At 40.6% G+C, this 26,158-nt stretch overlaps 1 protein-coding gene and 1 long non-coding RNA gene across 10 annotated transcripts in view; one reads left to right on the top strand and one right to left on the bottom strand.

Annotated features, from left to right (window-relative positions):
• dlg1 (discs large 1) overlaps window positions 1–21,141 on the top strand; it is a 142,891-nt gene extending 121,750 nt beyond the window's left edge. For 6 of the 9 annotated variants that reach the window (XM_065301701.1, XM_065301694.1, XM_065301691.1 and 3 more), the window contains 15 exons: window positions 1,548–1,586; window positions 4,272–4,547; window positions 5,012–5,233; window positions 6,069–6,219; window positions 6,926–7,019; window positions 16,273–16,641; window positions 16,736–16,985; window positions 17,060–17,162; window positions 17,341–17,394; window positions 17,587–17,628; window positions 17,804–17,890; window positions 19,532–19,681; window positions 19,752–19,924; window positions 19,989–20,190; window positions 20,273–21,141. In XM_065301701.1, the coding sequence (XP_065157773.1) occupies window positions 1,548–1,586; window positions 4,272–4,547; window positions 5,012–5,233; window positions 6,069–6,219; window positions 6,926–7,019; window positions 16,273–16,641; window positions 16,736–16,985; window positions 17,060–17,162; window positions 17,341–17,394; window positions 17,587–17,628; window positions 17,804–17,890; window positions 19,532–19,681; window positions 19,752–19,924; window positions 19,989–20,190; window positions 20,273–20,379 (2,319 nt within the window). In that variant the 3' untranslated portion in view covers window positions 20,380–21,141. The remainder of the gene's footprint in view (window positions 1–1,547; window positions 1,587–4,271; window positions 4,548–5,011; window positions 5,234–6,068; window positions 6,220–6,925; window positions 7,020–16,272; window positions 16,642–16,735; window positions 16,986–17,059; window positions 17,163–17,340; window positions 17,395–17,586; window positions 17,629–17,803; window positions 17,891–19,531; window positions 19,682–19,751; window positions 19,925–19,988; window positions 20,191–20,272) is intronic. The other 3 variants (XM_065301692.1, XM_065301693.1, XM_065301695.1) reach the window with 3 other exon arrangements.
• On the bottom strand, window positions 1,191–3,022 carry LOC135791334 (uncharacterized). Its single transcript, XR_010548004.1, has 3 exons — window positions 2,851–3,022; window positions 2,485–2,784; window positions 1,191–1,841 (listed from the first exon to the last, which is right to left on the bottom strand). It is a non-coding gene; the product is annotated as an uncharacterized lncRNA (long non-coding RNA).
• Window positions 21,142–26,158: the final 5,017 nt, after the last annotated feature.

The following is a 26,158-nucleotide window of genomic DNA, read 5'->3' as shown; positions in this document are numbered from 1 at the left end:
GTGCCCCTTTTAGTTTGCGGTTGCGGCATGGAAATTGTAATTAAAGCTTAAAGCGTAAAAAACATTTTTATTTAATTTGATTTCATTTTATATCATTTCATTCGGACACATGGGTAAAAATGTGGAGGTTCCAATGGAAATTCAGTGTTGTGTGCGCGCAGAAACGCAAATTTAACGATGTTAAAGTGCATGTCATATATATGATCGTTATTTTCCATTTAATCTCGTTGCAGCAATTGCATTCGCCAGCACAATTAGCAAGTTAGCTATCGACTGATTAAATTATCCAATCTAACCGTGCGTGAACGACGGCAGTGAATAATATCGGGCATAAAGATGTTTCTACTCGGCGGGCAGCATTCAATTTCGATTGAAATGCGCGCATTGGATTCCATCTCGGATAAGTAGGTACGCGAGAGCAGCCAGCGAGGGTTGGCAGTGGGTGGCGAAAGTCGAAAATCAGCATGCGGAATGTATGCATAGCGGCGTCTGGCGCGCGCTATCTGGACTTCCGCACCGGTTGAGATGTGCTCCTCGGCGCTTCCTATCCGCACGCGCGCCATTCCATTCCAGTCTGCTCGACGTCACTTCCACCTTTGCTGGCGTTGAATCACAATAGCATTGCGATATGTTTTACTACAGCCATCCCAAGGAGCGCCACCTGCATTTTCATATCCTAAAAATATCCAAACGTAACTGATGCAAGTCATGTTTGCACTTCTTGCTGATGGTCTGTTTTCTTATCCCGGTGGAGGTGCAGGTGTTTAGAGTGTGGGAATTATGCCGTATGAATCTTGTAAATAAATGGCGGTTGTAAAAGAAAACTCGCAGCCAATGATAAATCGCGCCACGATCGTGCGAATACGTGCCCGTCATGCATTTCCCGTGCTTTAAAACCCATTCGCAGCGCGAGGCGATGGACATAGGTTAGGAAAAAGTGGTGTTGGTATCAATAGCCCGGAGAAAAACTATATTTCCACGCGCGCAACAAACAGTGATATGTTACGCTCTCTCCTCGAAAAGTAAAAAAAACCTCCGAGGGCAAATTTATACTGATGGTCTTTGATAGTAAACATGCGTTATGTGCTTCTGATACATTTGCAAAATTGAAAATGGAAAATATTGATATTGAGGATTTAAATCTACAATTTTAGAATTTATTTTTAACGTAATATAATAGCTTTGTGAGGAAAACCGCAGTTTCCAGGGATTAGCGTAATTTAATCTTGTTACAAAATACGCACCAATGCAAACCTCTTCATTCTGTGCCTACTGATATCCACCCATTTGAATATAGTTGAAATTAGCACAGCTAAGTGTGCCAGAAGATGATAACTGATGTAGGTTTCAATTTTGAGGCAACCAGACTCCAGTAGTCTTGATTTGTCATGATTTGACGTTGACTTCCGGTTTGGAATGCGAGGGTCTTTCGTATACTAAGTATTCCCTTCCACAGTGTGTTATCCCCTCAACGAGGTTAAGATAAGATGTCGGCGGTGCTTGGTGGGTTGGCATATTGAAACTAATGCTGTTTTCTTTTGTTGCAGGCGCACTCGCCGCTGCTGGGCTCCGGAGACAACAAACCCGTAAGTGAAACGTTTGCACGAGTCGAGACTCGTGGGAGACGCGAGACTTTTCTCACACCAGTTTTCCTCATTCCGAAAGACCACTCTTGCTTTGAGCCATTACATATGGGTTTCCTTTCCTTTCTGGCCCCCGCATAAATTACCCGCCGGTCAGAAGGGTGGAAAACAACGCGCGTGGTTTTCTTTTCTTCTAATTCTTTGTTACTTGTTTCACTTTTGCGCTAATGGAAGCGGGAATTACTTCCCGTGGAAATTCTAAAAATACGCTCAGATGAGTTTTATTATTATATTACGTTCCAAGTTGGTAGCTAAAGTTTCGAGAGAATGTCGGAATTTATTATTGATTTGCATTTCCGGTGGAGATTGGTTGTCGCATATGCGTCGCGGCCCATTTGCGCAAATAGCAATTTGCACCCGCAAACAGAGCGGTTGTGCCGAATTTAATAAACCGACAGCGGCAGTTATCGCATGCGACGCACATCACTGCGCGTTAGTTGCATTGTCACCGAAAATATTTGTAATTAAATTGTGCATTTAAAAGCTTTCCAATTACGCACCAATTACACCAGCGTGTGTCATCAACTATTTGATTACTATGGACCGCAATGGTTAACTGCGTCCCAACACATTTCCACATTACACTGGTTTAATTAACACAATGTTTTACTCAATATCTAAATTAGATTAAACGCATTTACGCGTAATTATGTTAATAAATTATTTAAATGTCTTGGTAAGTTTATAATGAATTTAAAATTTAAAGATTCTATTCAGAAAGTGAAGTTGAAAGCAGGCGAGTTTTAATGCATATTAGCGTAAGTAGTTGGTGCTTGATGCCCTTGTCTGCCAATGGCGATGAGTATGATAAAATGCGTTTTCTTTTATATCTCCTTCTCACCTGACAACGCGCGTTGCCCTTCGCTCTAATTTAATTAGTTTTAATAATAACGAGGCATGCGCGCGCGACGAGCGAGACGTCGAGAGATGACGACGCGAGGAAACGCGCACGGCGGAACTAAAAAACGGCACTAAGAAGTCTTCACTCTTCACGACTGCCGTCGACTTCCCTGCGAGAGGTCTCTTTATGAAGCGCAATTTGCTAGCTCGTAGAACCGTTAAGTTCACAAGCGCAGTAATATCTTATACCGGAGCATCCAATTCAACAGTTTAACATTTTTAACCAAAACAAAGGAATTTACTATAATACAAAGTTTAAAATATTATAAACATATTATTTGAGTACTTATACACCTATAATAATTACTATTCGACGTTGTTTGGTGTGGATGGCAAGATAGTAATAAATAAATGTTTTGAAGACACATCGTATGAATCTCTTAGTTCTGTCGTAAGCTAACTGAACTAAAAGTAGGTTTCCGAACGATAGATCACACACGACCGGCGAGCAAATGTAGCTTTGCACGTTCGCTGCATTACGCGCCCGTAATAATAAAGCAACTAGGCGAAATTTAGTTTTGATTCGGTCGCGGACCAAGTCGTGCGCTCGCGGGCACAGCGCATGATCTTGTATTGTGCGCGTTTGTTTTTTTCTCTTTAAATTTCCGCAGCAAAACTATCGTCACTTCAAGTTTTGCACTTTGCATGCGCCGGTGTTGTTATACCACGACAAGAAGTGGTGGAAAGTAGAAATAAAACAAACAAAAACGCGAATAATAATGGGGTGCGGTGTGAAGCGCAACGGTGAAAAGTCGTCGAAATTGGCGGTGGGTTTTTCCAGCTTTAACATCTACACACAGCTTTTTATAAACTTTTTTTGTGTTTAACTGTGTAGGCGTGTATCTGTGTGTGTTTATATTTGTGCGTTTCGTTGCTTAATTTAACGCGGATTGCGTCAGGCTCCCGTTTCGTTTGTCGTTTTTCGCATTCGGGAAACTGTGCTGCGTGCGCGTGCGGAGAAAAGGCATAATTCGAGCTATTTATATTATGCGAAAAGCTTCGCGTTCGGAAAACCGACGATCGAACATTCGTGAAATTTAAAATCCGAAATAATTTATGCACGCACGTTCTGTTGGGAGCGCCGCTGCAAATTTTGAAAATTCGCAGTGTTTTAATTATCAATAGCGCGCGTCGGCGATATATTTTTTGATTAATTTGTGTGTTCCGGGAACAGTGCGTCCATTGAGTGTTTGCGCTGCGTGTACTCTGCGTTTTATTATGATTTATATTCCCCGAACGAAATATTATGTTTGGTGCACTTAATTAAAAAGCGAATTTCAGTGGATATTTTCATTCACAGTAGCAGCGCGGATTGATGCGGCGTTCATTTGTAAAACTCGTGCAATATCCGGTGCTTGAACAAAATGTTCAACACACATATTATTTATGAATAGAGAATGTGGCTACAGATTGAATTTATCGAATTTTATCAATGTGCGGTTTTAACCCGGCCGCGAAATGCATTTAACCATCATTTTTCATCGCTATTGAATTTACTCATAGTCATTGTGATCAACTTCATTAATTTCAGTCAGTAACAGACCTGCGGACAGCCAAGATATCTTTATTTTTTATTTGCTATCCAAACCGCCTACATTCTCTTCCACAAAAGCACTAATAGAACCAGTGGTATCACTATGAATCCTGAAATGTTACATTGTTGCGTCTCAAACACTCAAGTGACACTTGTAACGTGATATGTGTCTTATATCATATTTTCTGATTTAGATTAATGGCGATGACGAATGGGAGTATGAAGAGATCCAGCTGGAGCGCGGCGGCGCCGGTCTGGGCTTCAGTATTGCAGGCGGCACTGACAATCCGCACATTGGTGACGATACAGCCATCTACATCACGAAGCTGATACCCGGCGGCGCCGCCTCCACCGACGGCCGCCTGCAGGTGAACGACTCAATTCTGCAGGTGAACGACATCAGCGTTGTGGATGTACCACATGCCGTCGCCGTGGATGCACTGAAAAAGGCCGGCAATGAAGTGAAACTGGTAAGCGCACACAAACATTGTATTGTTCAACCCATTCCAATGCGGATTGTTGCGCTGAAAGCCAAGGGAAGTGGTACCACTTCTACAGTTGGCGCAGTTTAATTTGAATCCGCCACGCGAAATAGTTTGCCCACTGAATCGCAGCTGATATGGCGTGTTTGTACCGCAGGGCATGTGCACGCCGCTGCCCCTCGGCCCGTTGCGGCTTTAAACTTTGTGCTCAGTCCGTGCGGCACGTCCAACGCGCGACCTCTGAACTTCGTACATTTTCCAGATGCCCATATTTTTGTTACCGCAATTGTCGAAAATTTATGGCGGGCGATCCTTCAGAGGGCTGGCCGTTTTCGGCCCCAGTTCAATTGTACGCGAGTTCAAAGCATACTTGAAGCCCTCTCCGAAAACCCTGCCCTTTTTGTGTGGGACGGGGAGTGAAACAGTTTTATTTATTACTTTTATTCTTGCAGTACGTCCGGAGGCGTCGGTTGCCGGCCAGCATGCATCTACTCGACATTGACCTGGTGAAAGGGAACAAGGGCCTGGGCTTCAGCATCGCTGGCGGCATTGGCAACCAGCACATACCCGGCGACAATGGTATCTATGTCACCAAGGTGATGGACGGTGGCGCTGCGCAAGTTGATGGCCGGCTTGCAGTTGGTGACAAACTCGTCGCGATCAGAGAGCCGGGTGTATGTACTTAAAATTATGTATCAAATTTCATCAGTTACAAATTCAGCTCATATTTCACTTTATTTTTATTTTTTGTTTACATCTCATTTACATAAGCTGCCCCCGCACGTTTTTGCATTTTTATTCCATTTGGATAACTTTGTTAAATTTGCGTTTTGCATGGAGTAAAAAAAAGCACCTGCCAGGCGCAGATGGAGTGCGCATGAATGGCTATGGCATTTCAATGCCCGGCGCCTCCACCTCCGCGCCCCCACAGTCCCTCAGGTGTGCGTTGATTAAATCCTGGCATCGAATAATTAAAATGCAATTGCCACGCTTCCTTGTGCTGCAATTTACGAGCGTATGACTGGCACACACCAATGTGGAAGAATTTCATTGTTCTCGCGTAAAACTTAATTGCTTCGTTTTACGTATTTGGTAAATTCTCGGAAGAGACGCGTGGAACGTGATTTATCAGATTTATAACCTCGACAGATTATTTACACCTTTGCATTCGCAAGTATTTTATTTTTCTCTTTGATGAAGTGGGCAATATTTGAACAAAATTTCACGGTGTGTATTTTTGGTGGTTATGAGTTTGCAAGGGTTGTAAAAGTTGATGTTTTACTGCAAATGAACTCATAAATGTGCTTGGGCAGTTTATTTCAGAGATAAATATTATCTTCAGGCAAGGCATGCAAATATACTCTTGTAATTTTTGGTCAGGAGTCAGACGAATTTTTGTTCAAAACTGTATTTATTTTGTCTTTTCAACTCATACATGTAAATATAATTTAAGTAATGTTCTAGCGAAATGAAATTGTTTCCTATATTTATTTTCCTGTACCATTGCAGCGAGGTGAAATGAATTTGGAGAATGTGACACATGAAGACGCTGTGGCAACGTTGAAAGCGACGCAGGACCGCGTAACGCTCATCATCGCCAAAACACAGAGTGCCTTCAATCCTCCACCAACATCAGAACCATCATATTCACCACAATTATGTAAGCATTGCATATTTACTATCAGCAATACCAACCTTTACGACGCTGCAGTCAGTAATGCACAAGTTTTTAGTGTCACTAAACTCGTCGACGTTTTGATTTCTCTGGACAAATGATTTCGAAATCTATGAGAAATTGCAAAATCCAGTTGAATCTGATTGATTCGCATTTTCTTGCGTGCTGGGTCCTATCGCGTTGAAGGAATTGATGTAGGCAGTAAATAAGCTGCGCAATGAATTTGATCTCGAATCGCGTCGTAAATCTACCGACTAGACCAATTTGATTCACTTCCTAAAATCTTTTAGCACTTTGTCCGTAATAAAACATACACTATCGGGTCGATGACGTCGCGGCCACGCAATTTTACGCCCTTCGAATAGGAGACTCGCGCGAGCATCTGATTAGCGAGCGTCGCAATAAATTTAAAATAATAAAAGTGCACTGCAAGCGCTTGAGACGTCGTTTAAATAAACGAACGCTGAAGATACGACGACGGCCGAAGATGGATGCACGTGACGAGCGAGCGAATCGAACGCGTTCTTTACCTCTTCAGCGACTTCGCGGCGGTCACGTTTGACGATCGTATCTCTTCCGCCCGACACTCGCAACGACAGACACTTAATCGATCCTGTTTATACAGGTTTCTTCTCTCTTTTTGCACTTGCGACTGCAGTTTCTACATTTTGAAATTCTTGCTGTTTTCCAGCCGTGAAGCATCCGTACGCAGAATCTCTTCATTCATCATTACTGGCGCTGCAATCGGCGACGCCGCGAGCTGTCAGCGCTGAAGACATCACAAGGTGAGTGTAAAATAGAATTATTTTACAATTGTATATCGGTGCTCAACCCGCTGGAGGAAAATTATTTCGTATTGGATGGTCGCACATTGTTTGTTTGCCAATTTTATGCGGCCCGCACGAGCGATTCAATTTTCCGCAAGATAAATGTTTGCGTGTCGAATTGCCATAAATATCAATTATGTGGATTGCACGGGGACGAGAGACGATCGTCGGGCAGCGATAAGAGCACATCGCATCGATTCTGCGCTCTCTACTCGTGTAGTTTATGCGGAATTACACCAAATGCATGTTTTCTTATCTCGATGGACGCCCGCCGACGCCAGCAGCAGTGTGGAACGTCCGGGCCGACAATAACAACGGAAATATAGAGTTTCGGGAGCCAATTTTGCATGGAAATGGCCGAAAAGAGTAAGTATTGCAAACGCAATACCAAGCAATTGGAAAAGAACGATTGGTTGCCTATAGTGTAGTCAATTTCTAGCGTCTACTTTAATGGCGCAGAGAGAGGTGAAATAATTCACAAATGTTTACGGCGCGCTTACGTGCATTCACACATTCACGTGTTTACGATAATGAATTTCACTGTTTATCCCGGCATTCTAATTTTAAACGAAGGGGCTTGCACCGCGTTTACTTTACTTTCTCTTGAATGATGAATTTACGTTTATGTCCTCCCTAAAACGCAAGAAACAACTTCCATAAACGCGTGTTATGAGTTATTCTCGTTAATGACTGGTTGTTTTAATTATGATTAACATTGGAAGCGTTACTAATATGATAGTTAACTTAATCACGTTTTAAGGAAGACCACAAACGGGAAACTTTATTTGCAGTTGGAAACTTGCATAAAACATTCATGATTTTAATGTTTGGTTTTGATTTCGGCAAAATCTGCTACATGGAATATTGGATTTCGAAATTCCACGTAGCGATCAGCTTTTATTCAAAAAGTTGCCAAACTTTTGACGACGCTGATTGCGCCGAATAGTTTTCTCCTTTGTCACCGAAAGTTTGCGTAGAAAATGCGCCTGCTGCATGCATATGTCGACTCCCGACAACATCCACTTGAGGAGTTTTGTGAAGTCGTTCGATCAAAGACCGATTCGTTGTTCCACGCTTGCTGCGAATCTGCATCTATATTCGATTTCCATGTTGGCGCATTTTGCAATTTGTAGGAATGCCGCCTGGAACAGCACGTTTTCATACTTCACTCAACGTTTTCCGTATTCTTCATGTGTGCCTGCCTCTCCTCATGCTTCATTCCGTTCGCGCTTCGTATTCCATTCCCATTCGCTGTGTGTGAGTCGTTCATAGTTTTCTTAGCCTGCGTTTGACATCGCGTCTTGAATAACTTATGAGAAATATTTTTGTTCGCCGGCGAGCGCGGTAATAATTAATAGCGCATAAAAATGCACGTTTCGGACATAAATTTTCGATAATGGACAACGATTCTTTGACTTTCTTTGTGCACCTTTTACGGATATTTCGCGTGTTATCGCTGGCCGGTTCAGGAAATTTAAATATACCGCATTGTTTCGCTCGCGAAATAATCAAGCGTAAACTCTAATGGTTGTTTAAATAACGGGCACGTGCGGAGGTCGTAATTGCAGCAATATTGTTTGTTTCAGCTCGCGCCGGACAAATCAATACTTTTAATGAAGCTGATTATTGATGGCAATTGATTTGCGAGTATGCAACATATGTTAATTTCTGGTTATTTAAAGATGTGTATCTCTGCGCATCCGATTACCATTAATTTTATTGCTTGTATTGTCGAGTGAAGTTTACTACTTTTTGTGGGTTTGCACCGCTGCGCGATGTCTTTTTTCGGTGAGAAGTTTGAACGTTTGACCCACTTGCAGCGGCTTTAACATCATGTTTGATGTGAGCCCGGGTCACTAATGAGTGAAGCTTTAAAACTTCACCAATTATTATTATATCAATACGCTGCGTACAAGCGAAATAAATTCATTTTAATTGCGAAACTCTATGCGTAATATTTTGAAATTTCAATCTCGTATGTTCAGTGTTATAGATTCGTATTACTTTGGCTTGAATTTAAATCCAAATCAATTCGGCTGGATTTAGATTTTCGCTCGGTGTGCGCCGGGAGAAAAATGTACATTGCGGAATAAATTAAAAACGCTACTACCTCATTTCAATATTTCCAATTAAACAAATATTGAAATCTGAAGTTGGCAACTTTTGTTTCGCCGCCGAAGTTTGTAATTAATGAATTTTGCAGGCGCAGGCGCTGCTGGCCTCGACTCTCAATAACACATATCGACGCGTTCGCTCCTCGAAAAGTCACACCATTGCGCCGGAATGCTGGAATGAATAATGCGCCGGCATGCGCGATGTGAATACGAAATTGTATTAACTTTGTTACCCACTTTCGCCGTTATTATTATTTCCAAGTCAGGGGTGTCTTCAAGGTCTGTGTGCCGAACTATTTCGACAAGTTAAAATCAGCAATCTGAAATTCGCCAACTATGAGTGAATGCGTTGCGCTGTCTCATGGTCTGGATGTACAAGTTTCTAAGTTAGAAGTTAAATTGCACCGGCTGCATTCTGCTGCGCTTGTGTCTTCAAGTTATCGCGCGTACTCTTCACGGCCCATGCGCATACACATTTTGAACCATAAATAGCCGAAGTTATTTCGTGCTCAAGCTTACACATCCTGGCGATTATAAATAAATACGCCCGATGAGAATTGCAACTTTAGACCTGAGTTATATTTGCATACAATGGAAATTTATCCAAAATTTCGTCTGGTTAGTAAGGTGCATTAAACTGCAGTTTTATTGCCGTGGTAGACGTCTGGAGTGTAGAAATGCAGACGCATGCAATGCACCCCCCATGCGTTAAGCTGGTCGCGGTATGGGTTCTTCGGCGTGTTGAGGGGTGCGGTGAGGGGTCACGGCACCCCTAGCTCGTTGATTGTAACCGTCGAAGGGTCGTGGTGGCCGCTTATTCAATACAATACCGATAGTGCTCATAGTGTTCGCTCTTCAGACTCGTACGGTTTCTTTCCATGATACTTATTTCAGTTTGTTACTGAAGCCCGCGCGTGCTGGGTTGCCATTTTCTTTCCGAACGAAATTTTTGATTTTTCGGGCGTTCGGTATCTTTTCGTGGCTCCACTGGAATATATTAAAAACGTGCGTGAAAACTTACAAGTCGTGCTTGACTCGCTCGAACTTGTACTACTTTGGAAGGTCGGCCGCGAACCATTGGATATAGACTCGCGACTTACCAAGTCGCAAGTCGCGCTCGCCGCAATCTCTGATTCAGTATTCACGAATCCGCGATTGCGTTCGAACGCTCGCCACGCACGGCACTAAACAAGCCGATAATGCCCGTTCGTGGGTGTTTGCCACAACTTGAGGTGTTTTAAAATCACGTGTTTTTCTCTGCTTTTAAATTTGTGCGCGCGTCTTGCCGGTGTTTTAGTTTTGTGTGATTGTTGTTGTTTGTGATTGTGGGATTGCAATCGCATCCATCCATATTTATAATCAAATGGACGATGATGGCACAGATGACTTGATTCGTGCCACTTTGGACGTGGAATAGGTGCGTATATGGTAGCGAAATGTCGTCGACTTGGATGGTTTTGTCGTCCATGTTGGCAGACGGGTGATGTTGAGAAGTGATTCTGGTCGCAGTCGGACTTTATTACCAATATTTAACAACGCTGCGCACACATTACCAACAGTAAATTGCATTTCGAACACGAGAAGCGTGACGTGACGCATATCGATTTAAATAAGTGTTTGGACGTTTGGTCAAGGGCATATATAACGAAATATTTTATTTTTTGTGTACGTAATTATTTCGTCTCTGAATGTGGGAATATTGCATAAAATTCGCGTATTGTCATCTTTAAAATTCTAAACAGAAGGTTGTTGTAGGTGAGGATTAGCATTTTTATGACGGTCGTAAAACGCATGTTTTCGTTTCTTTTCTTTTTTTTTTCGTTGCGGTAGAAAAAAACTAGTGTCGTTTGACTGCAGAATTCATGCTTCTAGGGGTAGTTTGTATTTTATATTGTGACCTTATCGGGTTTGGAGCTGGTTTGTGTTTTGCGGTTGAACATAAAATTTACGCCTAAAGTCTTGCAAAGAAGCATCTGTTGGGGTGATCTGATCTATCGGCGCAGCTTGTGGAACGTAATAAATATGAAAAATTACCAATTCGTGCATTATTAGTCTGCCATCAAATATGCTGCAGGTTTTTCAAAGTGCCTACTCGTTTAAACAGTTTTATCTGAGTATAATTGTATAATCAATTGAATAATTCATTTCCATTAGTGTCGGCTCCGGATGCCACGAAATTTACCAGAATGTCCGACATTCCCGGAATGGCTTGCAATCATCCTGCTGAACATTAATTTAAGAAAAGCAGTTTTTAGTAGAGTTGCCACGAATAGTGATTTGGCCGAATACCGAATATTCGGCAATGCTGTTGGCCGAAGCGCCGAATATTCGGCTAAGTACGATTCTTCTCCACGTCGTAAGAAGAGAAACTTGAACGAAAATGATAAGACATTTGAAATACACGACAGTTTCTGGAACTGCTTTGAGGAAGTCGCTAAAGATAATATGCGAAATAGTAATAGGCAAATGAGATGGATTTTTATTTGAAATCAAATCGCCTAGATCGGAAAGCTGATCCTTACAAGTGGTGGTCAGCAAATGAAAAACAATACCCAAACCTCTCGAAATTTGCTAAAGTTTATCTTTCTTCTCCCGGGAGTAGCGTGTATAGTGAGAGGTTATTTTCTGAAGCTGGTACCATTTACGACGAAAAGCGTAATCGTTTGCTATCGTCAAATGCTGAAAAGCTTGTTTTTATCCATCACAACCTACCGATGATTAATTTTACTTATTAAAGTATTTTAATTTGATAATAAATACATATCATGATTAATATGATGTGTTTTTTTTCTATGATTTGGTATTCGGTATTCGGCCGAATAGTACCTATTATTCGGCCGAATACCGAATACCAAACAAAGTGGCCGAATAGGCCGAATACCGAATAGTAGCCGAATATTCGTGGCACCTCTAGTTTTTAGCATAAATTGGCACAAATGCATTTAGGTTTACCCCCCATTAAGTTCTTCTTCCTTCATTGCTGTTAGTAGTTTCACTTAACTCTTGCAACTGTGGGTACTTTTCTCTGGAGATGCACAAGATGCAAATGTAAAAATGCGCCCGCGGGGTTGTCGCCGCTCGCTGACCTCGATTATTACCGCTATCGCTCATCCACGCGCGCCGCGCGTCTCCAACATGAATATTAATTGCAGCCGAGAGTTGTCGGCTAATGAGGAAAGTTGTTCGGTGCGATGTACTCGCACTCGACTCGAGGATGCTTCTCGCAGCTTCTTAAAGCGGTTATAATAGTTTCGTTTTTCTTTCTTTCTTTCCTGCCAACTTTTAGCCGAGCTATCAGTAGCAATCGTCTGGTTGTAACGATGGCGTTGATTATAAAGTTTTGCAACACCGCCCCGCAGCTACAAAATAAGGGGTATGGCACGTCTTCATTCTTCACCATCTTGGGCGGTAATTAGTGCGGTGTCGCACCGAACAGGCGTTTGCGTAGGCTATGTTTGCACCCAGTAATTCAGAGGAAAATTTCAACATGTTGTGAGTAATATTAGAAAGTCTCATGGTCGCATGGAGGCCTAGCCTCTACCTACTGTATGGAAATCCCTTTCTGTTGCAATTAATAATATGCATTTTCACCACACCGTCAAAAGTGTTGATACTAGTCGCTTAAGACGTGTGTAAACAGATGAGTAGCACAAGTTGGACATGTAGAAAGTGCACTTTCTTGATTGAGAAAAGGAGATGCGTCGCGATAATCATCGTAAGTGCTGGATAACGTTTTAGGTGTTAAGCGGTTTGAAGTTTCTTCTTCTGTCAGATTCAACTTTAATTTCTACGTGCAAACACCTCTATGTAACAGTAGTTGTTAGCCGACTGATTAAGTACTTACACACCGGTGCAGAATATAATATCGGACACACCTCGCGTCCGTATATTACTTGTCAGCCCGTCATGACTTTGCTTACGGTTATTGTCGGCGCGCCTCGGCTGCAAGCCAACCCATACATCGCCCATGTCACATTTATGCTATGATATTAATTAAAGCGTGCCGGAAAAAAGCCTCCAAACACGTCTGGGCGTTTCTTGTTCGCCGTTGCTACTTGAACCGCGAGGAAATTACGCGCATTATTCAAATTGCCGAGTTCTAAAACTAGTATTTGCTGTGTTGGATGGAGTGTATGAGTGGTATGCAGTTTGCAAACTTTTGGCATGCGAGAGTTCATCGAATGTATGCATATACTCGAGTTCGACTCGGCCCGAAGAACCAAAGGGGAACTATAAATGTTTTACTGCCCGCGCCGTATCCATAATAATAGCCATGCCATGCAGCGCCGAACGCGCACTCACAATTCCGTCAACTATTTTTAGAAAGTAAATTTAGGACGTCGCTTAATTCCAAATTTGGGTCTCTCGCGCGCGCCTCACTTGACTGCATCCGATTGAAAATCTTGTTGAGCGGGCGGTTCATGTAGAGCGTGAAACACCTACGGGCGTATTGCAATGACTTCTTTGACTCCTCCGAAGCGGCATTAACGTCTCATAACTCTCGAACTTAGCGGCTAATTGCATTTTCACTAATAAATAAACAAATATGCAAGTATGCATTGGCTAAAAATACAAATACACACAAAATGTCATTTTCTTTACGCTTTGTGTAGTTATGATATTTATCGGTTGACTTTTCAATTTAAGAAAATCTAGAACGTCTGCGCGCCAGCTGCCGGTGCGCTGAAAAATTGCACCAGAACGCAATTTAAAGTTTAAACTATAAGATCAGAGCACCAGGCAGACGCCGAGAGAGCGGCCGAACTTAAACTACTTTTGAAATCGAATAAAAAACTCCGCCATCGCAAAAAGCACACAATATTTTTATTACGCCCGTCTCTCTGGAGTGCCTCCGGGACGCGCATTCCTTCATCTATACGTGCGGAGCGCAAAAACTCTTTTTAATCAAATGCTCCAGGGGAACATGTTTGCCGAAGACCAAACGAACGAAAGAGTTTCGGCGTAGCAATCGACGACTCTCTGTAATTTCTTCATCCGTTCGCGACAAGATACAAGTTGGTCAATTCAGGTTTTGGCCTCGATTTACACGTACCAAATCAATTACCAATATGTCGGCGGCATCACTGCAGCATGGATACTATTTATTTTAACAAGTATTTAACGGTTTACGATGACCGCTTGGTCTTTTCACAAGCATGTGTTTATGTACGAAATTTGAATCGATAATGATATGCACGTCCACAAGCGCTTCGATTACTAGTGTGAGTCATGGAAAGCTGTTGGTAATATAAGCGCGTCGACCGCGACTGGAAGCCAACATCACTGGTTTATGCAATGCGACGCAATGATACTAATTATACATGAACTTCGTCAGTGTGTGAATCAGTTACCGAGGCGTGTGCGGGCTTCGCTGGAGCAGCGAAGGCGCCATCGAAAAGTGTCTGGCTTGTGGATTCCGCGACTATTTGGCAAACGATAGTCGTCCGCCGATATCCGCAAAATTGCAATTTCCTAGCCACCCCTGAAAGTGCTTCTGTGTGTTTCCCGTGTGACAACATCGTTTAAGGTGCTGGGTGAAATTATGACGAAAAACAAACAGCAGTCTTTTCCGCTTCGGACGACGTTCGCCACGCTGAGCCGCCGCTTTCGGAATAAAGATAAGCTGAAAAGGTATGACATTCCGAGCGTTCTTGTTTATTACAACCGGGCGTCGCACTAAGCAGCCCCTTTCTATTCCGTGTTTTGACAGAAAACGGTAATAACTTAATCTCGTCGGGCGCATTTCTTCGTCGCCGTCGAGAGCCTGTTTTTATTGTTTGCCCTGTTATGGAATGTAGGTAAACACGACTTTGGGTCAGCGAGCAACAAGCGTATTCTGGTTGGTTTTATACACCGATTTTTTTTCACTCAAACAGCCGGTTGTGCGCATACGTAATCAAGGAAAACCCCTTTAGCGAGAAATTCCTTGAACAAATATACTTTGAGTGTGTTTATTGCTAATTATTATTTCATGGTGATATGATACCGAGGGGCCATTTACCCGTTTGCATTATTTATATTTGGCGCGTTTTGAATTACGCGTTTGTTGATCAAACTATTTCGAGTGTTGACAATGGGGACACCAAACGCTTAAATTACTAAAGTATTTGTTACCATGACATGCCATTTGCGCTAATATGTTTGTATATAATAAATTTGTTTGGACTTTCGTCTGCGCAGAGTCGCACCGGGAATGTCATCAAATTGACAACATGAATTATAAATCATGTACCGGCTCTGCGCACGGTATTCATTTTATATAACAGCAATTTCAATTTTCTATAGTACTACGGTATTTAATTAGAAACAGGTAATGGTGTATGACACAATGCAATGTAATTTAAATCGAATAAATTGTTGATGCACCTATATACGCTCAAGGATAGCGTCGTGGTCTAATGACGATACGTCACGAATCTATAAACAGGAAAATTCAAAGCAGGTCCGGGAAGGAAAAAAATCCCCCGCGTTTTGGGATCAAGGTCTGGACTACTGGTCTGGCCTCCTCGAGTTTAAATATAGACGTGCTGTCAGTAATATTGATTCCGCCGCCCGCCGTTCGTGCACCACCTGTGGGGATACGCTCGGAGGGCGGCGGAGCGCAAGCGTCCGCACCCCAGCGGGCGGCTGCTGTCGGAGCCGGAGCAGTTCTGCCAGTCCCGAACTCCTTGCCGTAGGTCAAGCACGCCGAAAAGTGTCGTCGACACGAGACTTCCTTCCTTTCAACATACATCGCATCTATCGCCAGGTTGTAATACGCTTCATCTTGTTTGATAAGATTGCATTTTTCTTGGAGATATCATGTTGCACGAAGCAAGGCGCGACACGTGAGTTCGATGTGACTATTTGTCAACCCAGCAACTATCACCATATGTGCCCAATGTGTGACCATCCAAAGAACTCTCTGTTTTCTTAAATTCAATGATGATATCAAAATGCGAGAGTTTTCTACTCAACCAGTCGAGTCCTGAGATTCCTGGCTTGACGATAGAAGCAATGAATTTCCACTTTGATCGCTGAGCATTTTTAAATTTTTTTGTTTGTTTTACGTTTATGATTGGAAATTTTGGTTCATTACAAATGATTTTTTTTTATAGAGATGTGAGGACGGTCGTTTTGTCGAAAGGCAATAGTGGTCTGGGCTTCAATATCGTCGGCGGCGAGGACGGCGAAGGCATCTTCATATCGTTTATTCTTGCTGGCGGCCCTGCAGATCTCTGCAACGAACTGCGCCGCGGCGATCAGATCATCAGCGTCAACGGCGTGAATTTGCGAAATGCCACGCACGAGGAGGCGGCCCAAGCGCTCAAGGGTACTAGCCAGACGGTTACGATAGTCGTACAGTACCGTCCTGAGGAATACAATCGTTTTGAAGCCAAGATTCACGATCTTAAGCAACAGATGTCCCAACAGGTTACTAGCGGGACGCTGCTACGTACATCACAGAAGCGATCACTCTACGTCCGGTAAGAATTTGATTTTAACAAATAAATATTAAATATAATCTATAGAAATGTATAAACAATTCGGGATTTATTTGTGCAATTAATTATTTTTTAGGGCACTATTTGATTACGACCCAATGAAAGACGATGGCCTGCCAAGCAGAGGACTCGCCTTCCATTATGGCGACATTCTCCATGTCACGAACGCCAGCGACGACGAATGGTGGCAGGCGAAACGCGTACTTAATACAGGCGATGAACAGGGAATGGGCATCATTCCCTCGAAGAAGCGCTGGGAACGAAAACAGCGTGCCCGGGATAGATCTGTCAAATTCCAGGGACATATGCCCAACATTCTGGAAAAGGTAAAGCGCGCACTGTCTGGGGGGGGCTTGTAAATTAAATCCTCTGTAATTGCATTTTTTTGTTCCACCTACAGCAATCCACGCTAGATAGGAAAAAGAAGAACTTTTCATTCAGCCGGAAGTTCCCCTTCATGAAGAGCAAAGACGACAAGTCCGAAGACGGCTCCGACCAAGAACGTAAGTCATTATCACTTTGGAATTAACTCCTCACGCACTAAATACAATTACACGCACAATGTAACTCAATTTTGTTAAACATTTACGTTGTTCCAAATCTTGTTAATGTCTTTTTTGTTTTGTTATGTTTCGTATATGCTTATGTCTTGTAATGTTTAATTTGCTTTAATTTAATTAGATTCCCAATCTGTTTCACCTATTTCTCCAAATGATAACGATTCGAAAATGCAATGTAAGTATTAACCACACGACGAAAGAAATAGAAACCCTGTGTTTAGTTTTTTGTTTAAATTTTAGATTTGTTAGATTTCATTTGAACACACTGTCACACAAAACGCTAATTGCATCTGCTAACAATTAACATACATTCAATGAATTAAAGTTTAATTGATTTCTGATTGGGTCTGTTGTTCTTTTGTTTTAGCGTTCATGCTGTGCTACACCCAGGAGGATGCAAACACAGAAGGTACAGTACACGTTTGCTATTTATTGACGTTCAGAACACTGAACACAGAATATATATTTCAAATATCTATCTACTTTGACAACAAATCGAAACAACTTTTTACCATAGCGGTGTCCTTTTGGTTTACTATATGAATTTTTTCTTTTTTGGCTTCTTTCTGTGTTTCATAGTACAGGTGAAATATTATATCGCGTTGAGCTCCCGTACATGGAAGAAATCACGTTAATATATCTGGAGAATAATGATAATTATGACAACTATAGTAAGTGTTAGTGTTGTGACTGCATGGCAATTGCCAAGTGCCCCTTTTGCACAAATATTTAAGCGAACGTGTTTCTTTTTAGACCCTTGTTCGTTCAAAACAAAACGTCTCTCTTTGTTATCCCATATGGTTTTTGATTTAGTTTGATTCTTTGCGTTTGTTCATTTATTTGAATATCCAAAAATATTTGCTAATTAATTCGGCAATATTATTGAAACGCAAATAAAAATCAAAGTAACCAAACCAAATTTGATCAGATTTGCAAGTTTTGAATTGTCACCATCCAGCTAGTAGGTTCACCTCATTTGTTAATAAGTTACACATTGTTTTCTTCTCGTGTGCGACAACAATTCACTATTTTTGTTCTCACTAAAATGATTAATTGAAAAAAGGCTTTCCGTACGCATACATCAAATTTAAATAGTTACTAATTAAATTTTAACGGAGTATTTGCTTAAATTGTTAACAAAATTACATCTTCGTTTTCCGAAATCAAAAATTATGCGTTACACACTAATACTATGTTCACTATTTATAATATTTTACTCAAAACTTGATGAAAACATAGCTCCAATAGTAGGACGCTCTTTGAACCGATGTTTCATTTTATTTTACTACTTCAGTAAATTATTTTCACCCCAAATCCGAATGCGCAATGAATGTTCAAGCAATTTTTTCTACGAACTTTTGATTCAATTCTCTTTATCTAAATTAATTCAACGTAAATTAGCATAGCATATACTTAGAGTCGTGAATGTGTTTATTGCGTTTACAGTAGTGGAGATTAATGAATTTCTGCATTATCCAGCGAGTATGATACGATAGAGTTTTAACGTTTATATTAGATAATTATATTGATAGTTTGATTGTTGTATGTTTCCACTTTAATTTCTTCCATTTGATTTGCCAGTTAGCTACGATTTATTTCGAATTTATTTCGGTGCCCATGGAAAATTAACTGACAAATTTTGCCATGAAATCAGCATCCATAGAGTTATATATAAACAATGTTGAGAAAAGTAAAAATCTGATTGTCTATGGGTTCTGATTTGGTTCTACCATATTTGATACGTGAATTAAAATGCTTATTATTAGAAATGCGTTTCTGAATTTACCTGCTATGATTTTGAAACATTTGAATTTGGATGTGTATGCTCTTAACTATTTTAATCGATTAATTCTATTTACTGCCCATGAATAGATTTACATTTATTGTTCTAATTGGTTTGATGAAAGTAAAACACGGGTGGTGGATACAATTCTTTATAGCAAGCAAACCGCTGCTGATGTTGATGGCGAGTAATCTAAAGAATTAATTAAGCTCAACATGTACAGTACAATATCTCTGTGCTTCACGTGTATCGTCCCGTATGATGATGTCTTGTGATAAATGTGCTCACGTAATATTTACATTCCGATAGCCTCACGTGTTTTACGTGTACCAAACATCTGTGTATCCACCCACCAGTAGCAGACAGTTCTCGTTCGATTCTCGTTGGTTGGCTTTCATAGAGTTGAACTTAGAGTTGGACTTTAGTTGAAACCAAAGATACCAATATACTATTTTGAATGATCATTTCGTTGAGTTTTGAGGATGGTGGCAGCGCGTACTTTGCAATGAATCTTTATCGCCTTTTGCAGGTAATGAGGAGAACGTTTTCTCGTACGAAGCTGTACAACAGATGCAAATATCGTACACGCGACCGGTCATTATCTTGGGGCCGCTGAAGGATCGCATTAACGATGATCTCATATCAGAATTTCCCGACAAATTTGGAAGCTGTGTTCCACGTAAGTGTCGATTTTCAACTCTTGGCACATTACTGAACAATTGAAACGATTAATTTGAATGTTATTGCAGATACTACCAGAGCAAAACGTGAATATGAAGTGGACGGAAGGGATTATCATTTTGTCGCCTCCAGGGAACAGATGGAAAAGGATATTCAGAACCATTTATTCATTGAAGCCGGGCAATACAATGACAACTTATACGGCACTTCGGTTGCTTCCGTTCGGGAGGTGGCTGATAAGGTAATATCTATAATTATTTTCGAAGATAATCATCTAAGTGCACCCTGGACGTAATTAATTGCAGGGCAAACATTGCATTTTGGACGTGAGTGGTAATGCCATCAAGAGATTACAAGTGGCTCAGTTGTATCCGGTTGCAATATTCATCAAGCCGAAATCGGTGGAGTCCATCATGGAGATGAACAAACGCACTACAGAAGAACACGCCAAGAAGACTTACGAGCGGGCACTGAAAATGGAACAGGAGTTTGGGGAATACTTTACAGGTAAACTTTGATTTCAAATTTTGTGGGTTTGGGGTCACAATCAGGAGGACTTAAATTTCGAGTATGCATGTTTTTGTTATAGCGGTTATACAAGGAGATACTCCTGAAGACATCTACGCCACTGCAAAGGAGCTCATTGCCCAGCAATCTGGACCGAAAATCTGGGTACCGACCAAAGAAAAACTGTGACCCGAGGCCCCGCCGGTTTGGACACTACCGCCGCGCTCACGCCTGCACTAGATTTTCTCTTTCGGAAAGGACTTGGAACGCATTCACATATGCATACCGTTTCTTCACTCTTATCTACGTGCAGTGCCTCGTTTCACATTTTAACATGCTGAGCTATTTCATGATTTCTCTGGCAACACAAAAATTGACGCAGATGAAAGAGTAAATGTAAAAAAATACGTCTATTCTCTATTTCGAGTAGGCCCTCCCCCTCTTCTCGGATAAGATTTAACACATTATATTGTCTGACATGAACGATGTTCAGGCCGCTTTTAAATAGTTGTCGACATCCTCAGAATTATTTTGAAATTTTTACACATACATCGCACTTTTGTTATTTGTATTAACAACCTATTCCATATTACGACATGAAAATGAAACAATAAGGAAGAAAATTACGGTATTTAGAGCCAAACATTTAATGAAACATAAAAATGGAAATATGTAATAGCCAATTGTTAAATTTAGGTAGTTTTATGAATGTTTTGTAGTGTATGTATGATATATTTGAGATTTCCCTGCCAACTTAAAAAATATTACTATGACAAACCTTCAAAATGGAGTAATTTGAGAAAGAAAAATCAAGTTGTACATACACGGAATATCTATGTGTAGCAAAATCCATAAACCTGTTATTGTTATTTGAATTAAAACAAAACAAAAAGTTGTGACCTAACTTATTTAAGTTAAACGAATAAATTTTAATATTTAATACCGATATAAGATTTTTTATTAACCATAACCCAACTGGGCTATTATGAAATTTTTCTTTATTCATTTTAGTTTTCTACTTATTAATGAAAGTTTAGAAAATTCTGTATAAGATAAGATGATAAAGTATATAAATCTCGTGGGGTAAAAGTTCCGAAATTGAGACAAAATAACGCATTTTCATTGTTAAAAGGATTTGTGAAATTGGAATTTTGTTTTTATTTTAATTTTCATAACTTTAATTTTGAGTCTAACTGTATCATTACTAGATGGGACTAGCATGAACTAAAAATCGTAAAATAGACTCGCACTGCTTATTTCTCTGCTTTTGTATATAAACAACTTTTTTGTGTCGCGTTGCCATCTCTGCATGCCGCATGCTGCATATTCAAGTTTAGTTTTGATCGCATGTATTCTGCCTATTGAAATTCGCGCACAAGGTCGCGGGCCATCGATGCGCCGGCTTAGCGTATCTCTTGCTTTCTTATCATAAACTGCGCGTTGTTGCTTGCGCAGTTTCGGCATTCGCTATCGGTGGATTGCGGCCTGGCAGCCAGTATCGTGCCGGTCTCTGGTTGTTCCACTCGTATTTTACGCGGTTCGTATTGTGTGTCTGGACGTCTAGACTTCCACTTTTAGATTTGAGCGCATGAGTTGTGTCCATTGTAATTCGCGCCTAAGCTCGGTTTGTCGGCGTGTGCCATTGATGCGTTGGCTTTACGCATCTCTTGCTTTCACCTGCGGGGTTTGGGCAGCAGGTAGTCTTATCAAAAACTGTCGCGTCGCTGTTTGTGCAATTTCGACATGTGCTATCGATGGATTGCGGTCGAGCACCCAGTTTTGTGTCGGTTTCTGGTTGATGCAAAAGTATTTTACGCGACTCGTATAGCCTTCTATTTTCCAAATTAATCTTATTTAATATTTATGTGTTTTGTCTTTAAATTCGGTTTTGATCGCGCTTAAAGTGTAACACAAAGTGTAACAAAGTGATATACATCGCCTCCATGTTGATTTATTCATCATTAGGATGACCCATCGTGCTGGTGTAAGTAAACAGCCCAGATTTTTTGTTTTTCTCCGCTGGTGATTATAATATTATAATATTACTAAATAGTATGAAATATTTTTGTTTTAACATATGTTTTGTTTTTTTATTTACAGTATTTGCCGAGCCTTGGAGTCGATGAGCTCTGTACGTTGTTTTTGAAGTGAAAACTTCTTTAGAATCGTTGTGATATCAAAATTAATGAAAAGACAAGGAACAAATCGCAGACTGACAATTCTCAAATAAGCTAGTTAAATTGGAAATCTAAGACATGAAATTTTAATTTACAAGAAAAAATGGGCAAAGGTAATGAGCAATTTTTATAATCTAAATTTCGAGACTACGAGTACAACATCAATAAAAGATGCACCAAAAATCATAGAATGGACTTGTACTGCTTATTTATCTGCGTTTGTGTATAAACAACTTTTTTTATGTTGCATTGCCGTCTCCTCATGCTGCATGCAACATATTCTAGTTTAGTTTTGATCGTAGGTATCGTGTTAATTGCAATTTGTGCACAAGGTCGTGTTCGTACGGGGCTCTGAATGGGAGTCACTTCTACCGCTACCACCGAACGGTGCCCTGAATAGGAGTCACTTTTACCGCTACCCTCGTACGGTGTCCTGAATAGGTGTCACTTCTACTGCTACCCTCGTACGGTGCCCTGAATGGGAGTCACATCTACCGCTACCCTCGTAGGGTGTTCTGAATGGGAGTCACTTCTACCGCTACCTTCGTACGGTGCCCTGAATAAGAGTCACTTCTACCGCTACCCTCGAACGGTGCCCTGAATAGGAGTCACTTCAACCGCTATCCTCGTACGGTGGCCTGAATGGGAGTCACTTCTACCGCTACTTTCGTACGGTGCCCTGAATGGCAGTTAGTGTTGCTTGTTGATCCAGACGTATTTTGCGCGACTTTTATCGTTTACATTATGTTCGGTCATCACTCGACTATTTAATGGTAATTACTAGTCATATTGCTGACTACTTGCGCGTTAAATGTACTAAAATAGTTGATATTTGATAGTGTTTCGTGTGTGCAAGGCTTGGTTGCTAAATTGCCCCCATTGGGTCCGAAGTGTCTTAAAGTGGCCGCTAAATTGAGCCCTTTTTTATTTTCCAAAATATGCGCTGGGAAGCCTTCATTTTTTTGCGGATTCTGTTAGTGCAAGTGTTTTTATTGAAGATGCAATTCTGCCGTCTCGCGAAATTTTGTCCTATGTACCTCAAAATTGCCGCTAAAAGTTATCCATTTTTCATGTTTTCTTTTCTGCTTCGGAGCTTCCCGAATTGCGATGGTCGATCCTTGCACTATAATAGAACAAGGAATTAAAATATAATAAACAACGATACCCCCTCTTAACAATTTAATTTGTTTCGCAGATTTTTGTCATCGTTAGCCCTTGTCGTTTAGCCCATTGTGTTGCAACACAATTCACACGTATGATAGCATTACTTGTTTGATTTATACAGTCATGCTCGTTATACGTACGTCTATTTAGTCATTTTGCGCGAACGGGGCATCACACAAACTTCAGCGATGAAGAATTAAATTCTCCGTCGGTTTGTATTGTTTGTTGCAGGAATTCAATCAGCAACCCACGATAATTTGCATAAAAGTGTGACTTTTTTCAATTTTTTTTGTGAACTCCTTTAAAGTAAATTATTTTAAATTTCCATCTGATAGAGAACATTAGTTTGTAATTATACCGTGTTTTTTGCGCAGTGCAGTATTCCAAATATAAAAGATAGTCCCGTGTCTTGCTGATACAACACAGAATTAACTGTTTAGTTTTCCCTTCGTAAATAAAAACGCTAAAGTTGTACTTGAAGATTCTACTCTGCAGAATTCTACTCTAACCGTCTTTAAATAACCGTTAAAGTTAGCATTTTATTTTTCAGTTTTCCAAAGCTGGAGGCGGAAAAGGGGTCATAACACAGGAAGCCCTCGTGATATTTTCATTTTTTCTTCGGCTTCTGTTAGCGCAAGAATCCTTCTTGAAGATGCACTTCGGCAACACCCCGAAATTCAGTTGTAACTGCCTTAAAATGGCCGCTTAAGAATGCTCTTTTTTTGCATCCTTCATGACGGTGGAAAACATTTCTTGCAAATCCTTTTAGATATTTTAGAATTTTTTTATGGACTCTGGTAGAACAAGAGTTAATTCTTTAGATGCACCCCTGAACTCCCGCAATATTCGGTCGTAACTGCCGCAAAATGGCCGCCTACGCTTGACCAATTTTTATGGATTTTATAAAACACGCGGTGGAAAACAGGTCATAACTTGGGAACGCTTTATAATATTTTAGTTTTTTTTTCTTTATTTTAAGATAGGGCAAGAGAACATTTTTAATATGCACCCCTAAACCCTTGCGAAATTCGGTTGTATCTGCCTCAAAATTGCCCCCAAAATTAAGCGTTTTCTTGCAATTTTTAAAACACGCGGTGGAAAACAGGCCATATCTCGAGAACCTTTTGTCATATTTTAGTTTTTTTTTAATTTTATGGTAGGACATGAGCGCATTTTTAAGATGCACCCCTGAAACCCTGCGAAATTGGGTTGGAACTGCCTCAAAATGGCCCCCAAATATAGGCGTTTTCTTGCAATTTTTAAAACACGCGGTGGAAAACAAGTCATATCTCGAGATCCCTTTGTCATATTTTGGTTTTTTCTTCGTTTTATGATAGGACAAGAGCGCATTTTTAAGATGCACCTCTGAAACCCTGCGAAAGTCGGTTGGAACTGCCTCAAAATGGCCCCCAAAGTTAGGCGTTTTCTTGCAATTTTTAAAACATGCATAATAAACCACGACACTCTTTCCCCGCACTCTTTGTTCCGCAGATTTTTATTATCGGTTGCTCTTGACAAAGTGTTGCAACACAAAACACACGTATGATAGCATTACTTGCTTAATTTATTCAGTCATGCTCATTATACGTACGTACGTCTTTTAGTCATTTAGTGCGAACGGTGAGTATTCGTTTGTTGTGTGATTATTTCACTCTTTTCGTGAACCTCATCGAATTAAATTATTTTAAATTTTCATCAGATAGAGAATTTTCCAATTTTCCAAAATCTATAATTTTCTAGTTCATATTTCTTTCAGTTTAGAAGATATTCACTGTCGAAAATCGTGGAAATCAATTATCAAGCACCCTCCCCTTGCCCACTATATCTTATAGAAAATTTAATGCAGATTGCAAATCTTCAATCCGTTCCTCCCTATCTCTTTTAGTATCAGTATTTGTTTGGCTAGAACCATGCTTTCGAGTCGCATTTATATCAAACTACACTTCGCGGAGTCGTTTTATTGCATGTTTAGTCTCTGCGTTATTTAATCTCGACTTGTTCGCAATGTTCTAACCATCGTTCTCATCTCTGTTTCAGCAGTCTTCTTTAGAGTTCCAAAGGCCGAGTCACGAGTTAAATTTGAATGCGACTCTCGATTTAAAATAAAATAAATATTGACCCCTCCTTCCCGCATATCCCCTTAACAATGCCATTAATTTTTTATGACGAAATATTTTTTCTCCAAATACAGCTTCTGTAATAATTGGAATTTTTAAATTCTGTTTTCGGGTTCTGAAAGTAGATTAAATTCTGAATGCAGTAACACAATTATAGATTAAAGCCCTATTGACATGTAAAATCCTATTTTTGTTTTGAAAATGCAAATTGTATCAAAGTAATTGACATTGGTATACCTATACATATATAATAAAAGTATACAATACAACAATTATCTAACTGGTATCCCCAACTAGATGTTTACGTCGGCTGGCAATTCTCTTTCCTGCTTAGTCGGTCGTGCGCCATAGTGTCGTGAGCACGTGTTTTGTTTGTGAGTCTATTCATAGTTATTAATCGCGTTTCTTGAGATATTTATGTGATAGTGGCATGGTAGACAATGAATTTGCGGATGTGTGGCTTGCAGTTATTGAATTGTCGGGCAAAGAAACGAATATTGAGGGACTTAT

This window comes from Atheta coriaria, unplaced genomic scaffold (assembly GCF_025399875.1).
Source record: "Atheta coriaria isolate IRGN ID8LTWV9N9 unplaced genomic scaffold, Caltech_Dcor_3.1 hic_scaffold_4_pilon, whole genome shotgun sequence".
NCBI lineage: Eukaryota > Metazoa > Arthropoda > Insecta > Coleoptera > Staphylinidae > Dalotia > Dalotia coriaria.
The sequence above is the reverse complement of the archived record's forward strand: the minus strand, read 5'-3'. Positions and strand labels throughout refer to the sequence as shown.